General features: G+C 42.1%; 1 protein-coding gene across 1 annotated transcript in view; it reads left to right on the top strand.

The window, feature by feature from the left end:
• Window positions 1-19,038, top strand: part of OLFML2B (olfactomedin like 2B) — a 126,044-nt gene that overhangs the window by 74,453 nt on the left and 32,553 nt on the right. Inside the window, exons 4-6 of the mRNA XM_075832265.1 lie at window positions 933-1,103; window positions 9,069-9,279; window positions 13,110-13,115. Coding sequence (XP_075688380.1) covers window positions 933-1,103; window positions 9,069-9,279; window positions 13,110-13,115 — 388 coding nt within the window. The remainder of the gene's footprint in view (window positions 1-932; window positions 1,104-9,068; window positions 9,280-13,109; window positions 13,116-19,038) is intronic.

Below are 19,038 nucleotides of genomic sequence, written 5' to 3'. Positions count from 1 at the left end.
CCTATATCACCACGTGATAAGCAAACAATTGTATCATAATAAGGAAATAGGTGTTCGTCTATGCAATAGTTCTAAAGAATACCAGGTTGTGTGTTGAAAGCAATCATGAACAGATTTACGCCTTGTTAATAAAAGATTGCCATAATAAAAATAATTACTTTGTCTGTGTCTCTCTTTGTAATGTGGCCTTGAGCCATTCCATGCAAAATAAATATTCGACCTTTGTAACAACCAACGCAACAGGTACTGCTTCAGGGTTTTCCCAATACTGAAGAATACTCTTGCGGTTTGCGCTTGCCCAAAAAGGCAGAGTACATTTGTTGAGTTTAGAAAGACTATCCTTGTCAGTATTGGATCAGGATCAGTTTTTAACGGCCGTCACAAGGATTGATTTCTGAAAAACGACCTTTAAAAACTGATCCATTGACTTCCATTAACTAAACACCCAAAAATAGAACATAGTCTATTTTTTGACGGCTAGTATTCACAAGCCATTAAAAAAACGGCCATGTGAATAAACCCATAGAACATAAATGTTCTGAAACCGGCCGTATGACGTCCATTAAAAAAAAGTCCATCATGTGAATATAGCCTAAGAGAGAGTATGGTCTGTTTTTACATGATGAGGGCTGCACATCTTAGAAGACTCCCTTTGGGTTGATGTCTGGTCACTCTGTTAGAAATGGTAACACACTTATTTATATTTTTTGCTGGACCATCTTGTGTTGAGGACCTTAACTGTATAAGTAAATACAACTTTCAACTGTCAATTATTTTTCAGTCTATGGGGTAATATACTTGCATTGTCTGTTAATGTTAAACAGTTGTGTTTAATAATGTTTCTACTTCTGTTAATTCACAACTTGTATCATCCACTAAGTACTGTAGCTCTACCAGATTTGCATACTTAACATTTACCATCTTTAACTCAGGTTATTTCTAAGAATATCACAAAAGATCAAGAGAAAATCAAAGACAGTGTGGATGAAATCCTAACTGAGATTAGTAAGAAGGAGAAGGAGAATGCTACTGTTGATGAGAACCTCCACAACATTGGTAAAATGCTACAGAGAGATGCAGCTGCAGTCTTCAGTTATACACATGTACGTCTACTAAGATTTTTTTATTGTATGCTTATGAAGCAAACAATCTTGAATAGTTTGCTGCCATTTGTCAAATAGTGCAAACAAAAGTAACTCTATGCCTTGAGGCCTGATATTTTTCTGTATAATAGTGTCAGAGTATAATCAAGACAAACTACACACCTATTCCAACCCCAAGCTTATTGCAAATAAATTAATTTCATAACATCAGGGATGGACTTACGCCTCATGCACACAACCGTGTGTTCTGTCCGAGGAAAGATAGGACAGTAATCCGAGGAAAGATAGGACAGTAATCCGAGGAAAGATAGGACATGTTCTATCTTTCCTCGGATCGGAGACTCGGACCATTTTTCACGGACCCGATTCATCCGCTAAAGTGAATCGGGTGCCACTTGGATGCCGTCAAAAACAGCCCGAGTGGCACAACGGTCGTGTGCAAGAGATCAAAGAGTAATTTGATTTACGAGCCATGAGTCATGAAGCCCTTATCACCTGCCCTAGTCATAACACAATGGAGCTACAGTAGCTTTGCACATTACATTTGAGCATAATTTTTCAGTGTTTTCACACCCTGCACTATAACTTTTATGAGTGCTACAGTCGACGGAGGGTTTTACATGTCCCTTCTGGTCACAAACCCTCAATCCCTGACAAATATTGACAAAATGGTCAGTTCATCTCTGCAAGACATGGACTGAAAGGCTTTGTTGCAACAGCCCAGTATTCCCCCTGAAACTATGTTACATTGTCAACGGTATGTTAACATTCCTTCCAATTATTGACCATTTTAGCCACCCACTGTAAAAGATCATAAAATCAAGGATATGGCCATGCCATTTCTGTAGATTAACATTATACAGATGTGTCCACCCTTACTTTTCTTGAATTGCATTAACTTATACAATTTGTCAGGATACCCATTTAATACAATATTGCGCCATTTATTAAAAAATGTATAAATTAAACGTAAATGTTTTTTTTCACATGGAAGACTATGTGCGATGGATGGTATCCGTCAGAGGCATCTGTCACAGCCATCCAGTAGAAAAACCATATACGTTTAACGTATAAATATTTTTACTAGATGGCTTTGACATGTACGTTTTTTGACATGGGAGTCTATGGGCGACGGACGACTGACCGATGGTTCCCGGTAGGGGCATACATTGGAGTTATACATTTTTTTTTACATATCTGTTTAATAAGTCACGCCATACATCTCGGGCTATGGCGGAATTAGAGAGAAAGTACGTAAAATAGATTGGGTTATTCTACTAACACTTTAGGCCAGGATCACACACGTAGTTTTTGGCCCAGTTTTTTTTAGCCAAAGCCAAAAGTGAATCCAAAGGAATGGAAAGGCATAAAGAAAAGACTGATGCATCTTCCTTCTTGTCCTTCGTGTCCACTCTTGTTTTTGCCTCTAAAAAATTAAGAGAAAAACTTCACCATTTGTGATCCTAGTCCTAAACCTGGAACTGTCAAAGGTTGCCACCTTTCCAGCAAGTCAGTTCATCAGAATTCTAGCAGAAACAACATTTCATCCATGTCAAGCATAAGCAATGGACCCTGTAGAAGGGAAATGTTCTCTGGAGTGATTTTTCATACTTTACCAGGCTGGCAGAGAAGTGTTGGTGTTGTAAGTTCACATGTAATGGATTGTGAAGATTGTGCAGATTGTGATGCAGATTCCCTTTTCTTAATTACACTTACCAGTAATTTTGTTTCCTTGAACCATGACAGAACTACCGGAGAGATGGTTCACCCCCAGGGACAGGAAACCTGGAGATAAAAAAGGGACCCTACATTGCTTCAGTGAATTACCAAGACCAAGAGGGAATGCCTATTTGTTAATGCAATTTAGGCCCGGTACATATCTGTGTTGGAGGCTCTATTAGGGGCCTCCATCCCAGATCTGGATGTCTGCGGTATTGTTTCCGGTAAAACTACAGATACCTCGACGGAAACCTATGGAACCCATTAAAGTCAATATGGTACGTCAGGCACCTATTATGTCTGTCGTACAATGGAACCGGCGCTTCCTGTATTTCTGTTGTTCAGCTCCTCTGGAGGAGCAGAAAAACAGAAAGACCGACGCAGATTTGAATGAGGCCATAATGTAACAGGTTTTTTTTTTTTTTAATGTGTGTTCCCAAAGTGACCTTGTTATTAGTACATGAAGAAACAGAAGAACAAGGGCAGGAATATTAGGATGCTGTCATGGTTCGCTATGAACTTTTAAAGTAGCTGGCTGTAGACCTTTTTCTAGACCTCCTTAAGGAAAATATAGTATTTTGAAATATTAGGATGACCTATCCAAACATGGATACCTTACACACTTTATGAATGTCTGCCAAATACGGAAATACATTTGTGAAATCACTATTTCCTGTTTTTTTCAAGGCTATAAATTACAAGTTCCGAAACATCTTTACTTTTCAATATCAGACTTTTACAAGCCAGGCTGTCAGATGCAAATTTTTTTATTTCCGGATGAAACACCAGACCTTGATAAAAGAGGTCGTGGTTTTCCAGCAGAATCCAAGGGTCCTCAATAGGGAGTGCTCTCAGGCATAAAACCAAGCTCTCCATGGTAGGAACCAGTCTATTAATATTACTTTTGCCTTGTCCTCCCTGATTTTTTCTCAGAAGCCTTGGTATTGAAGCTAAGGGTGGAAAGCCATATGCTAAGAATTCACTGCTAAAGGGTGATCTGCAGGACTTGGCAAAATTTCTCTACTTGAGGAATTTCCCTTGTCACAAACAGATGTATCAATGGTATTTCGTACAAACCCATTATCATCTGGAAAACCTGTGGATTCAAGCACTTTTCTTCCTGACTTAGACTGTGACGACTTAGCTCATTTGCCCTGAGATTGTCTTTTCCCCTCAGATGAACAGCTACTAAGTATGTGAAATTCTGTTCCGCTAGGGTAAAAACCTAAAAGGCCACTTTGATTATGGTTGGGCTTTTTGTTACTCCCTGTCTGTTTAATTGGGTCAGTGTCGTAGAGTTGTCTGATAGTATTTTTGCATCTGACACTTTCGGATAGGGGCCCACTCTTTGAAAAGCTCAGAACACCGCCATTAGGTCTGTGTAATCTGATGAGTTGCTCCTGACATTTTGTTCCCAAGTGTCCTGAAAAACGAATTCTTTTAAATGAGCTCCCCACCCCCAGTGGCTTACATCTGTTGTCAGCTTCTTGCTTCTAGGAGAGTCCCTTTTCAGGTTTTTGGGTTATCCACCACAGTAAGGATTTCAGAGTTTTTTCAGAAAGAAGAACATCTTTGTCTAATCCTAGATTTGACCCGTCCCACAGACTAAATACTTCTAACTGAAGTGGACATGAATGGATTTGAGCCCAAAGGACTGCAGGTTTGCAAGCCGTGAATTGACCTATGGGAGACATTGCCCTGATGGAAATTAAGAGTTATTGTAACACGGAGTTGACTGAATGTATGAGATTTACCTTTTTTTCTAGAGGCAAAAGGGATTTCTGTACCCTGGTGTCACGGTCCCAGGGTATGTGGACCCACTAGGCCGCTCCGCCATAGCGGAGAGGCAGCTGACCAGGTCACAGTCTATACTAAAGTCTGTAGTAGTAGTAACACTTGGGTACCTGAACTAGTCCAGACAGTGGCTGTGGCTTCAGTATGAATGGAGGTTGGTTCAGCAGGTAGCGCCGACGTGGCGGGCAGTATCCGATGTGGCAGAAGACACTGAACGTGGCAGAAGACACTGAACGTGGCAGAAGACACGGGACGTGGCAAATGACAGCAGGTGCAGAAGACACGACTCCGTCACTAGTAGGCACAGGAACAAGAACAGCACGGGATACAGGAACAGGTAACAGGGCACGGATAACAACTGGAGTGGGAAACGCTAAGGGACCATTAGCAAGACAGACTTGGGATAACTAACAACACTCAGGCAAGGATCAGAAGGGCTAGGGCCTTCTTATAGACCAGGAAATCATGGGTAGTTGATGATGATTTCCTCTTGTGCGCGCAAGGGATACAGAAGACCGGAGCAGAAGTGAGCACTGGCATCTCCTAGGAAGGATATGGGGACCAGCGCTCACGGATCCATGGCTGCGGGCATTGGGAAGTGAGTAAAACCCGACGGCCCTTGGCCATGGACGCTGCACCTGGATTCTAGAAGAATTCCAAAAAATATTCGACCCAGGGAAGGGATCATAAACGATTTTTCTGGATTTACAATCCATCCTAAGTCATTCAAGTTTTTCAAAGTCTGTGAAACTGGGGACTGGACTAAGTCTGGTGACTCCAGTAGGAAGTCATCTAGATACGGAATACAAATTCCTTCCTCCTCTCTTATGTGAGCTGCCATCTCTGCAAGTAAAAAGGATGAATAAAATCCCTGACCTACCTCTTCTAGTGGAACCGGTACTAGCACTCTTTCCGTATGGGAGAGTCTAGTTCTTGCTCTATAACAGATAGACCTGAACCTGAAGACTGAGTTTTTGTGATAATAAAGTGAGCGGGAGTAGGGAAGGCGAAATCTTATGATATTCAGGACCCAGCGACTTCTGGTGATGTTTTTCCTAGCTGGGAGAAATTGAGAAAGTGTGCCTTCCATTCGCTGGATGGCATCGTTGTGCTCCTGGCTTATGAGAGGGCTCTGTTGGCTGGATGAATAAGATAAGATTTATTTTTCTTGGAGAATCTCCATCTCCCACCATCTTGTCTCCCCTTATGCTGCTAAATACATTATCTGGAGGGATGAAAACATATATTATGCTTTGGGTTGTAATTTGTCGGAAACCTTTTATTTTAATTACATGCTTTCTCAAGAAGATCATCTAGAACGGATCCAAATAAGAAATTTACCTCACATGGTATGGCATATAAATGGTTTTTAGGCCCTGCATCCCCAGGCCAATTTTTAAGCTATAGATCTAGTCTCACTGCATTGAATATGAGCAGTTGATCTTACAGATAGCCTAAGGGTATGTTCACACGGCCAAATTTCAGACGTATACGAGGCGTATTTCGCCTCGTTTTACGTCTGGAAATACGTCTCAAATACGTCGTCAAACATCTGCCCATTACTTTCTATGGGTAGAACGCTGTATTGTCCACACGACGCGTAATTTTACGCGTCGTACGGCAATTACAACGCGTAAAATTACGCCTCGTAAAAAGAAGTGCAGGACACTTCTTTGGACTGGAGAAAAAGTAGAATGATCCAGCGCTGAGTCCAGTCAGTAATTTAAAAAGGAATCGATGTTCCCATCTTTATTGGGGTGAATGTATAAAATAATGTAGAGACGCAATCCCAAAGAATAGTGAGTAGGCAGTAGTGCCCTAGCCTACGCATTTCTCTGCCATGATTAAGAGCACAGGAGCTGCTCGAAACGCGTAGGCTAGGGCACTACTGCCTACTCACTATTCTTTGGGATTGCGTCTCTACATTATTTTATACATTCACCCCAATAAAGATGGGAACATCGATTCCTTTTTAAATTACTGACTGGACTCAGCGCTGGATCATTCTACTTTTTCTCCATTGCAATTACCGCCAGCCGTAGCGGAGATCCGAGTGAGGAGTCAAGAGACGCAACAAACTGGTGAGCTGGAGGTTTCCTCCCTTTACTATACACTTCTTTGGACGTTTTTGGAGCTGTTTTCTCATAGACTCCAATGAAAACAGCTCCAAAAAAGGAAGTAAAAAACGCCGCGAAAAATGCGAGTTGGTAAAAAAACTTCTGAAAAGCAGGGTCTGTTTTCCCTTGAAAACAGCTCTGGATTTTCAGACGTTTTTGTTGACTACGTGTGAACATACCCTAAGAGTGTCTGCAGATGTGTCTGCCATAAACCCTGCTGCCTTTTATAAAGTGAAAGGGAGGCAAGCATTTTTTTCTTGGGGCTTTGTTTAGAATATGAGCCTCCAGTTGGTTAAACTGAATAAGGACGGATCTCGCCACAGAAGTTGAGACTATATTTGGCTTGAAATCTGCCGCTGAAGACTCCCAGGTCTTTCTGAGGAAGCTATCGGCTTTTTTTTCCCCATCGGATCTCTCAAGAACCCCATATCCTCGAAGGGAAGAGAACTTTTGTAAGATACCTTAAGCCATGGAAACATCTATTTTTGGGGATTTGTCTCATAGTGACATGTCAGAAGTTTTGATCAGTGGGGGTCCGAGCACTGAGACCCCACCAATCGCTAGAACGAAGCAGCTGAAGCGCTAGTGTGAGCGCTCAACCGCTTCGTGTCTGTTCGGCTTTTTCCGGAAAGCCAATGTTTCAGAGTACGGGCTCATAGACTTTCTATTGAGTCCGTACACCGATACATTTATTTCCAGAAAAAGCCGAACAGACACGAAGCAGCTGAGCGCTCACGCGAGCGCTTCAGCTGCTTCGTTCTAGCGATTGATGGAGGTCTCAGTGCTCGGGCCCCCACCAATACAAACTTCTGACATGTCACTATGACATGTCAGAAGTTTGTCAAACAGTTTGTCAAACAGTTAGCTACACTTTAACTCCTACACCTTCATTGTAGCCCTGACTGCCTTAAGGAAAATTGTTCGATTTCTTCAGGTAGAAAGTATCGTTTACCAGAGTTATCGTCTGAGTAAAAGGAGTTAAAATCTGACTCTAGTTCCCCGCTATCTTCCAACAAACTCTCATCATCAGAACTAGGACCTAAGGAGACAACAACCGCTAACTGGGTACTGGGACGGTCAGAATGTTTGCTTGCCCTTCCTCTACTATGTAAAGACTTAAGGAACTTGCATACTTCTTCCTTAATCATAGAGCTCATAGATTTCAACAGGGAAGGAGACTTTTCAGAAACAATCTCATCAATACAATCCAAATCATGTGGGCTTTTCTTACTGTGGGTTTCTTATTGCAAATTTACAATTTTTAATGGTGACTTTTAGGCAAGGACTTTTTAGCTCCAATAATGATGTGTAGACACATGTTATTTCTACATCCTGTAATTGGCTGCAGTGGTCATGTGTCAAGATGGCACGTCATCACTGGAAACAGGTAAACAGAGATCGGCAGGGGAATAGAAAGCAACACCCCAGGTGCACCAGGCAATTGGTAAAGTAAGTATACAGCTTTTTTTATTTTAAAACTAAATTCACACCACAGATTTTCCTGCAGATCTGAAGGTAATCTGCAGCAAAATCCGCAACACTAGGATTTGAATGTGAATTTTAACTTTCCTATTGAAGTCAATGGGTAAACAAATCTGTACTAATTTTCAACAGAAATTTACATGCTGCGGATTTAAGTATATGCATCGGATGTCAATTTCCTGCATCATGTGTATGAGAAAAGCCTGGAAAATATGCAGCATTTCCATCCCGTGTGGACTTGCCTTTAAGTTTGGTGGAGGAAGAATAATGTCTTGAACTGGCTTCCTCAGAACCTGCACACTGAAATATTAATGCTACAAAAGATATTTTAGAGAATTATCTTACTGAAAATCTATCAGAAACTCGTGGGAGGTCTTTTTCTGTTTCTGCTTAAAGAGCGGTCCATGAACTGACTGACCTACATGACATGTATTGTAACACTAACTGCAATCTCAGCCTTATAGGCCAACATCATTTGTTGACTTCACTATTGCGCTTTTGGATGAATGGTTGCAAAAGCCAACGGCTATATGGAAATCCTTGATAGACGATAAAGTCTTCTATAGCAATAAAAGTGGAACCAAGTCTGTTATGATGTTGATAGTTTCAGAATGACATGTTCAACAAACACATATGGATGTGACGTACTTGTGTACACATACCTTTTGCCATAAACTCCATTTAAGAGTGAGGCATCTATAGAAAAACTTCCTAATTTACTCTACTATTCTCCTTTATAAGAAATTTTTCAACTGTTAGCTTTTAAAAAAATAAGCATTTTAAAACTGTAATGCACAGGGTTGTCTATTATTGGTAATGTTAAGCAAAACCTGGTGTTTATTTTCTTAACCAGGACAAGTACGAAGAACGATTTCTTAGAGATGAACAGGCAAAGTTTATAAGTCCCAAACCACACCCTGCACCACCACAACAGGTACAAAGGAGTCCACTTTCTCAAAGGCAAATTCATGTTAGACCAAAGCCAGCCCCAAAGCATGTCATCCGTGGAGTCACATTTTACAAGGCTAAAGTTACAGAAGATGACAGCGACTTCGATGACCAACGTAAGTGAACCAATATTTGATTTTTTTGTAGAGTAGTCTTGTTTATGATATGATCATTTAATTCCATAACCCCTTGCTGTCGCTGCCAGTTTTTGTCTTAAAGCCGGAGCCCTATTTTTCTAATCTGACATTAGTAACTTTATGCGGTAATAACTGTAGAATGCATTTCCCTATTCAAGTTATTTTGAGAATGTTTTTTCATGACACATTGTACTTTATGTTGGTGGTACATTTTTGGCATTATGCTTTGCGTTTACACATTAAACAATGAAAAAATGACTGAATATTTAGAAAAATTAGCAATTTTCTACATTTCAATTATTCTGTTTGTAAGACAGATAGTCATGCCACATAAGATAGTTGATTAGCATTTACCACATGTCTACTTTATGTTGGCATAATTTGTTTGAACATCCATTTATTTTTCTAGGACATTACAAGGCTTATAACTTTCGCAGCAATTTTTCACATTTTCAAGAAAATTTACAAAACCTATTGTTTAGGGACCAGTTACGTCTAGAACTGGCTTTAAGGGACCTATATAATAGAAAACTCCCATAAATGACCCCATTTTAGAAACAAGCAAGGGTTAACAAAGCAAACCTCAATATTTATTACCCTGATTTTGCAGTTTGTAGAAATACCCCCATATGTGGCCCTACTTCATCAGTTGACTCAAGCCCAGTCCTCAGAAATGAAGAAAAATTTATTTTAGGGCCATGATTTTAATGGGATGTTTTTAGGCACCATGTCACATTTGTTGAGCTCCTAAAGTACCAGTACAAAGGAAACTCTCAAAAATGTACCCCATTTTGGAAATTACACCCCTTAAGGGATTTATCTAGGTGTTTAGTGATCGTTTTGACCTTACAGGTGTTACATAGAAGATACTGTACATATGAGAAATTCAACTTTTTTAACTAAAATGTTACTTTTGTCCCAAATTTTTCATTTTCACAAGGGATAATAGGAGAAAAAGCACCCTAAAATTTACGTAATTTCTCCTGAACTCGAAAGTACCCCATGGCATGGTTGTAGACTGATGTATGGGCACATGGCGGGGTTCAGAAGGGACAGAGCGCTATTTGGCGTTTGGAGGCAAGATTTTGCTGGAATAGTTTTCAGGCACCATGTTGCATGCGTTGAGCCCCTAAAGTACCAGTACAATGGAAATCCCCTAAAAGTAACCACATTTTGGAAACTACACCCCTCAAGAAATGTATCTAGGGGTATAGTTATCATTTTGACCCCATGGTTGTTAACAGTGGGCTGTGAATATGAGAAATTGCAATTTTTCCACTAAAACTTTACATTTGCCCCATATTTTACATTTTCACAAGTAATAGGAGAGAAAACACACCAGAATTTGTTACAAAATTCCTCCTGAACATGGAAATACCACATATGTGGTCGTAAACTGCTGTATTGGCACATGGCGAGGCTCTTTGGCTTTTGAAGCACAGATTTTGCTGGAATGGTTTTAGGTCACAATGTTGAATTTACAGAGCCACTGAGGTATCAATACAGTGGAACCCCCCAAAAATTATGCCATTTTGGAATCTACATCCATAAAGGAATTAATCTAGTGGCCTAGTAAGCTTGTCTCCACAGGTGTTTGTTAGAAATGGCTCATGAAAAATGAGAAATCACATTTTTTCCAATAATATGTGGCTTTAGTCCCAATTTTTTCTTCCTAAGACGTAATTGGAGAAATAGCACGCCAAAAGTTTGTACAGCAACACCCCATATGTGGATGTTAACTGCTGTTTAGGCACACAGTAGCGCTCAGGAGTGAAAGAGCACTATGCAATATTTGAGGCCTACTTTGGTGGTATTTATCACATTGTGCCATGATTACAGAGGATTTGAGGTGTCAAAATATTATAAACTCCACAGAAGTAACCCAATTTTGGAAACTACACCCCTCAAGGAATTCATCTAGGGATATAATGAGAATTGTTAGTATGTGACCGTCACCTGTCATGGTATTCATCTAGAGGGGTATAGTGAGAATTTTTAGTTTGTGAATTCACACCTCTCATGTTATTTATCTAGGGGTATAGTGAGTATTATTAGTTGTGAAGTGGGCAGCCTGGAAATCCCACACTGGAGGGAGAAGTAATGGCTGGTCCCACTAATTCCATAAAATGTAGCACAGAAAATAAATTTATTAAAAACCTCCACAAAAATTGCTGAGGTAACAAATCTATTCTGCATTTTATCCTCTCACCCAACTTTGCAACCAGGGTGAGAGGGACACTCCCTCGATTACTATTCCAGCTGCCAACAGTAACAGGGTATAGTTTATTGGGTATAGTGAGACTATTTCGTTTATTTTGGGGATTTTACTAATATTATATTGAGCAAAGGTGCTTGTCAGTGAAAAAAAAAATGTTATGGCCAATACTCAAGATAGAAGGGTGGATGAAGAATTAAAAAAAAAAGGAAATTAAAAATCCATCCTGGTGAATTTTAAAACACTGAAGACGCAATCCAGGGTTTGTGGGGCATGTGGGCGCACATATATCTTGTGTCCTACCTGATGCCTTGTTTTGAGCACAAGCAGCATCGTTTTGGGGCCTCAGTATTTTTTAAGTGGGGGGGGGGGGGGCTTCTGTGATGAAACGTTGGCCAGGAACAATCCTGCTGACATTGCAGATAGACGTACTGCCCTCCGCTTCCTGGTCAGCAAATAACAGGGATTTAAATCCCCTTTCCTGAAATTGTATGAACGTATCCCTACAGCCAACATATCTGTACAAATCAAAGGCATTGTATAGTGCTATTTGTGTCAGGTGGACAGAGAGCTTCTTATACCATACCTTTGTTTTGCACTTGGCTCTGTATGGCTTCTGGCATAGTAGGAGTTAGGATTTTGGGAGATAAACTGAGCAGCATAAATGTTCGTCTACTCAACCATCAAATTTATTAGGGGGCAGAAAAAAAAGCTTAAAAAAATCAATGGCTCTGAACCCTGTGGCCTCACATTGAATACCTGAGAAGGCTGAAAAATCAGGCACTTGGAGGCTATAATTATCTGCAGCTACCCATGACAACTTGGGCTTAGCAGGACCTGCGACTCTTCGGTGTCGATGGGGAAGTTCAGAGTCAGTGTCACTAGATATGGAATCAGATGAAAGCATAAACTGTGTGTAATGGCAGGAAGGAGGTGAAGGGAAAGTGAGCCCTAATCTACCCACCGCCCTGTCCCTGCCTACTTGCAACGACCCGCCCTAGGCGACGAGGTACAACTGGGCGGCGGTCCCTACGCTGGCTAAGTGCACAGGAAGACAAACAGGGAACACGCAAGGGAAGGGGCAGTAGCCACGGAACGCCACGAGGAAACGGGGCGGCGAACGAACAGTCAGGACCAGGACGAAGTGAGTACACCCGAGCGGACACGGAGACAGAAGCAAGCCAGGGCAAGCAAAGCAGGTCAAGCAGAACTGCAGCAAGGCAGAAGCACGGCAGAAGCAGGCTGGAGCAAGCAGCAGTGGGGCCAGGAATCCAAAAGAATTACAAGCACTGAGGGAGAGCACAGGGCAGGTAATAAAGGGCAGGGGGCGGAGCTAACTCCGAGAGACCAGGCCGCGATAGGCTCTCCCACTCCTGAGCCTGCCACCCTGGTTGGTGGGAGAAGGTGTCAGTCGAACAGGTCTGGCCTCAGGTGTGGATTGATTAATCCCAGGAGTGTAGCTAGATGAAGTACCTGGCAGATCCCTAACACTGTGCTTCATCTTCACTTGCTGAGTCCGTATCTGAGCATAACATTTTGTATGCCTCATCAGCGGTTTGAAGTCTTTGGGCCATATTTTATAATAGTACAGGAGTGACTGGTGATAAATATTATATATATCTATATCTATATATATTCCAAGAATCAGGCAGCACTCCAGAGTTGTAGCAAAAATAGAAAATGTGCTTTATTCCATCAATAATGGAATAAAGCACATTTTCTATTTTTGCTACAACTCTGAGGTGCTGCCTGATTCTTGGAATATATATTTTGGGTGACTTTGGTAATGTCCTTGGTGGGCTTGCACCCTCATCTTTATGAACTGAATGTGCGGTTAACATTTTCTTGTTTCTCTATATATATATTACACATAAATACGCCAATCCCAACTGAACAATGGGAGCGGAGCGTCCACCAGTGACCCTGCTGTATTTGAAAGAAGGGATACCCTACCTACAAAATTCTAAATAAGAGGTGTCATTGCTACGTAACCGAGACCTCGGGCAGTGGGCAATTTAGGGGTATACAGCTAGGTACAGGTGATGACAGGTGTGGTGACACTGATCACGAGATGATTGTGGTTGTGGTGGTTTAGCAGCTGGTGAGGAAGCTGGTTGCCAGTTTTTTTTTTAAACTTAATCTCTATTAGAGACGGCGTCTGGCTCTGTCAAGCTCCAGGACACAAGTGAGTTTGACAGAGCAGGAGATGCTGTCAAAACAGTCCTTCTGCGCTGTGATTGGCGAGACAGTACAGCGATTACCGGCACGGGACCATTCTGTTTGGTCTCATGCCGGCATCTCCTGCCCAGCAACTCTGCTTTAGAGCAGTTTAAAGTACTGACGTGCCTGGTACATCGAAGTTGCACTGTGTCCTCTGTAGATAGTGCTACACCCCCTGTAGATAATGCCACAGTGTCCTCTGTAGATAATGCCGGAGTACCCTCTGTAGATAGTAAAACACAGCACCCTGTAGATAGTCCCACACAGCCCCCTGTAGATAGTGCCACACCCCCCCCATGCAGTTAGTACCACTCACCCCCTTGTAGATAGTGCCACACATGCCCCCTTGTAGATAGTGCCACACACACCCCCTTGTAGATCGTGTCACACAAACCCCCTTGTAGATCATGCCACACAAACCCCCTTGTAGATCGTGCCACACAAACCCCTTTGTAGATAGTGCCACACACACCCCCTTGTAGATAGCGCTACACCTCCTCTTCCTGTAGATAGTGCCAAAGGGGCCCCCTCTAAGAGTGGAATCACCAGCCAGGAGCGTTGCCGACGTTTTGGCCGAGGACTCCTTTCCTGGAGTAGCCCCTGACATCACTGTCCATATATGGACAGTAACGTTAGAGGCTACCTCTAGGAGCGGAATCCCCATCCAGAGCATTGGCAACGCTCTGGCCGGTGATTCTCTCCTGAAGAAGCCCCCTAAGTTATTGTCTATATATGGATAGTCAGGGGCTTCTCCAGGAGCAGAATTTCCGGCCAGAGGGTTTCCGACCTCTAAATCCATAGGCATTCATGTGGAGTTGGTCCCCCCTTTTCAGCTAAAACAGCTTCCACTCTTCTGGGAAGGCTTTCTACCAGATTGTGTCTGGAAATGTTTGCCCATCCAGAAAATCATTTGTGAGGTCGGACACTGAAGTTGGAAGAGAGGGCATGTGTTATGACCAACAGGTTGTGGACCCACTGAGCTACTCCACCGGTTTGGCTTAGGGCCATCTCTAAGTGCGTTATCTAAGTAGCCTCCCTGCTCTTCTCTCTTTAACCCCTATACAGGTATCTGAACTTGGCTGCGGGAAGGTCTACCAGCTCGCTACCTCTTGTGGTGGTCCCAGTGGAGTAGCTGCTGGCCAAACAGACTAGAAGCAAGCACTGGCAGATGGTACCTTGAGGGATGGAATCTGATAACGGGTTACTGGACACAGGTGGATAGCATATAGCTGGACACAGGCAGGTAGCGGGGTAGCTGGACATAGGTAGGTAGCAGGGTAGCTGGACACAGGCAAGTAGCGGATAGCTGGACACATGCAGGTAGTGGGGAGCTGGACACAGGCAGGTAGTGGTTAGCAATAGCGGACTGGATACATGCTGATAATGGATATCTGGATACAGGTGGACCACAGATATAAAGAGCAGACTGCATACACACTGGTAATGGATAACCAGATATAGGCTGACCACAGATAGCAATAGCGGACTGGATACAGTCTGGTATTGGATAACCGAATACAGGCTAACCACAGATAGCAATAGCGGACTGAATACAGATGCACACATGAACTTTCACAGGATAGAACTAGGTAGTTTCAATGTTGCTCAGGCACCAGGTGGATAGTGGCGGTGTCTTAAATAGTCCTGGGGGCAACAGGGATTGGTAAAGTGATTTTTTTAAATTTTGCACATACTGGCTCTTTAAGAGACGGCCTGCGTGCGCCCACTAGGAACAGTGTGGCCGCGATTGGAGGACAACAGAAGACACTGGAGGCCTGGAAGAGAGGCAAGCCGCCAGAGGAGGTATGAGACCCGGCAGCAGGGACGGCCAGCAGGAACAGGACTCGTCACCAGTGTTACAGCCTGGCTCGCAATCTCTGTTCTAGTTCATCCTAAAGGTTTTGTATGGGGTTAAGGTCAGGGCCCTGTGCGTGCTAGTTAAGTTCTTCCACACCAAACTCACCCAACCATGTCTTTATGGATCTTGCTTTGTGCACTGGGCCACAGTCATGCAGAAACAGAATAGGGCCTTCCCTAAATTGTTCCCACAAAGATGGACGCATACAGTTGTCTAGCATGTCTTGGTATGCTGAAGCATTAAGATTTCCCTTCACTTAAACTAAGGGGCCTAGACCAACCGCTGAAAAGAAACCCCATAGCATTATCCCTCCTCCACCAAACTTTACAGTTGGCACAATGCAGCTTGCCTGCAGCTGTTCGGCCATGCAAACCCATGCCATGAATCTCCGAGGGTACAGTTTTTTTGCAGATGTTAATGCCAGAGGAGGTTTGGAACTCTGCAGTTATTGAATCAGCAGAGCGCTGGCGACTTTTATGCACTATGTGTCTCAGACCTGGCTCTGTAACTTTACGTAGTCTGACACTTCGTGGCTGAGTTGCTGCGATTCCTAAATGCTTCCAATTTGCAATAAGAAATTTAGGAACTTACTTGTTGCAACAGTGACATCCTATTACGGTACCACACTGGAATTCAGTGAGCTCTTTACAACGACCTATTCTTTCACAAATGTTTATAATGGCAGACTGCATGACTAGGGGTTGGATTTTATACACCTGTGGCAATGGGACTGAATGAAACACCACATTGTGTCCCAATACTTTCGTCCATATAGTGCAGATGAGATATCGAAAGGTCAAACGCCAAAACATGTGCAAAGCAAAGAAACTTTTGAGAAGTTTCTTAGTGGAATCACTCCAGATGGGGTAATTCATGAGGAATGTAACGTGGATGGAGCACAAACAAAAGGTTATAATTTGATTAAGGAGGAACAAAATGTCTTAATATGTGTTAAGAAAATTGTTCCCTAAACGGCAAAAATAAATATAAGAAATGTAAGCATCTATTGACTATATAATTCTTAATAAAATATGCACACTACATCGTTTTTATTGTTAAAAGTGTTATTAGAAAATATTTTATTGAATGAGTAATATATGCCTGGAACAAACTTCCAACAGATGTGCAATGCAGCTGACAAAACTGAAAAATATAAACATGCTTGGATTGTTCACAAGTCTTTTCTGAGAAAAAATCTGCCACGATATAAATCATATTTTCCAATACCAAACATATCTTGGCATTTTATTCGAACATAAAACTTACTAGTAGGACCACGGCCATTTCTAGAGATTTTTAGCTAACAGGGCAGACAAGTCATCTATCAAGCCCCTCATGCACATTAACAATTTTTGTCAACTAGATTTAATTTTTCATTGACCAAACAAAGCAATGAATAATAATGCTATACGGTGACTAAACATGGCTGGTTTCACAAAGGATAAGGGAAACATTCATTAACAAAATGTTAGAGAATGCTTATCTTCTCCTTTGTGGAGATACCTATTCCTACTTTCGATTAAAATAAAAAACATACAGGAGAGCGGATCGCATAAACTTGGTGTGGCCTTATACCTCCTATACAGTGCATGAATAAAACTGCCACACAATTAAAAAGTTAATCATTTACAACTCTGGTGGTCTATGGTTGTCGGCAGCACATCTCCCTTGCCGATATTATAATAATGTATGGGGATGAGCGATCGGAGTAACGACCGCTCGTCCACATCCATAGCTCCGTGTGACAGGAGCAAACAAGTGCCGACCAACGGGGTCTCAATGATCTACTGTTGGCCAGGGTGTAAAAGGGCCTTAACCCCTTCCCGCTCCTGGACGTACTATTACGTCATGGCAGCTGTATCGTTCGCGCTCCATGACCTAATAGTACGTCTCGGGAGTAACGGCTGTTTCGGCCGTCCTCCCGACACATACAGGAGCTGTGACAGCTGCTGTCTCGTACAGCAGCTGTCACAGCTCCTACAGCGGGGACCGATCGCTGTGTCCCCGCTGATTAACCCCTTAAAAGCCACGTTCTATAGAGATCGCGGCTTTTTAGGGGTTAAGCTGCCATCGCCGGCCTGCTACACGATAGCGGCCGGCGATGGTGACTATGGCAACCGGACATCAAACAATGGCGTCCGGCTATGCCATTGACGGAAGCCTAGTGGGTCCTGACAACGTCAGAACCCACTATGCTTGCTGTCAGTGAGTAGCTGACAGTTCTAATACACTGCACTACGCATGTAGTGCAGTGTATTAGAATAGCGATCAGGGCCTCCTGCCCTCAAGTCCCCTAGTGGGACAAAGTAATAAAGTTAAAAAAAAGTTAAAAAAGATGTGTAAAAATAAGAAAATAAAAGTTTTAAAGGTAATAAAAGTAAAAGTCCCCCTTTTCCCTTATCAGTCATTTATTATTAATAAAAATATATAAACAAACAAATAAACTATACATAATTGGTATCGCCGCGTCCGTAACGGCCTGAACTACAAAATTATTTTGTTATTTATCCCGCACGGTGAACGCCGTAAAAAAAAATATTAATAAACCGTACCAGAATCACAATTGTTTGCTCACTTCACCTCCCAAAAAATTGAATAAAAAGAGATCAAAAAGTCGCATGTACCGAAAAATGGTACTGATCGAAACTACAGTTCGTTACGCAAAAAATAAGTCCTCGCACGGCTTTATTGATTGAAAAATAAAAACGTTATGGCTCTTAGAATAAGGTAACACAAAAAGCAAATGATTTTTTACAAAACTTATTTTATTGTGCAAACGCCATAAGACATAAAAAAAACTATAAACATCTGGTATCGCCGTAATCGTATCGCCCCGCAGAATAAAGTGAATATGTCATTTATAGCGCACGGTGAACGCTGTAAAAAAAATAGAATAAAAAACAATAGTAGAATTGCTGTTTTTTAGTCACCACGCCACCTAAAAATAGAATAAAAACTGATCAAAAAGCCGCATGCACCCCAAGAAAACTACAATGAATTCCTCAAGGGGTCTAGTTTCCAAATTGGGGTCACTTTTGGGGGGTTTCCAATGTTTTGGCACCACAAGACCTCTTCAAACCGGACATGGTGCCTAATAAAAAAGAGGCCTCAAAATCCACTAGGTGCTCCTTTGCTTCGGAGGCCGGTGCTTCCGTCCATTACCGCCCGAGGGCCACATGTGGGATATTTCTCTAAACTGCAGAATCTGGGCAATACGTATTAAGTTGCGTTTCTCTTATAAATCCTTTTGTGTTATAAAAAAAATGGTATAAAGAGGATTTTCTGACAAAAAAAAAAGTACATTTCACCTCTACTTTGCTCTAAATTTCTGTGAAACACCTAAAGGGTTCATAAACTTTCTAAATGCTGTTGTGAATACTTTGAGGGGTCTAGTTTCTAAAATGGGGTGTTTGATAGGGGTTTCTATATATGGGCCCCTCAAAGC

Source organism: Rhinoderma darwinii, chromosome 7, assembly GCF_050947455.1.
Source record: "Rhinoderma darwinii isolate aRhiDar2 chromosome 7, aRhiDar2.hap1, whole genome shotgun sequence".
NCBI lineage: Eukaryota > Metazoa > Chordata > Amphibia > Anura > Rhinodermatidae > Rhinoderma > Rhinoderma darwinii.
Note: the sequence above shows the minus strand (reverse complement) of the source record. Positions and strands in the feature narration are given on the sequence as shown.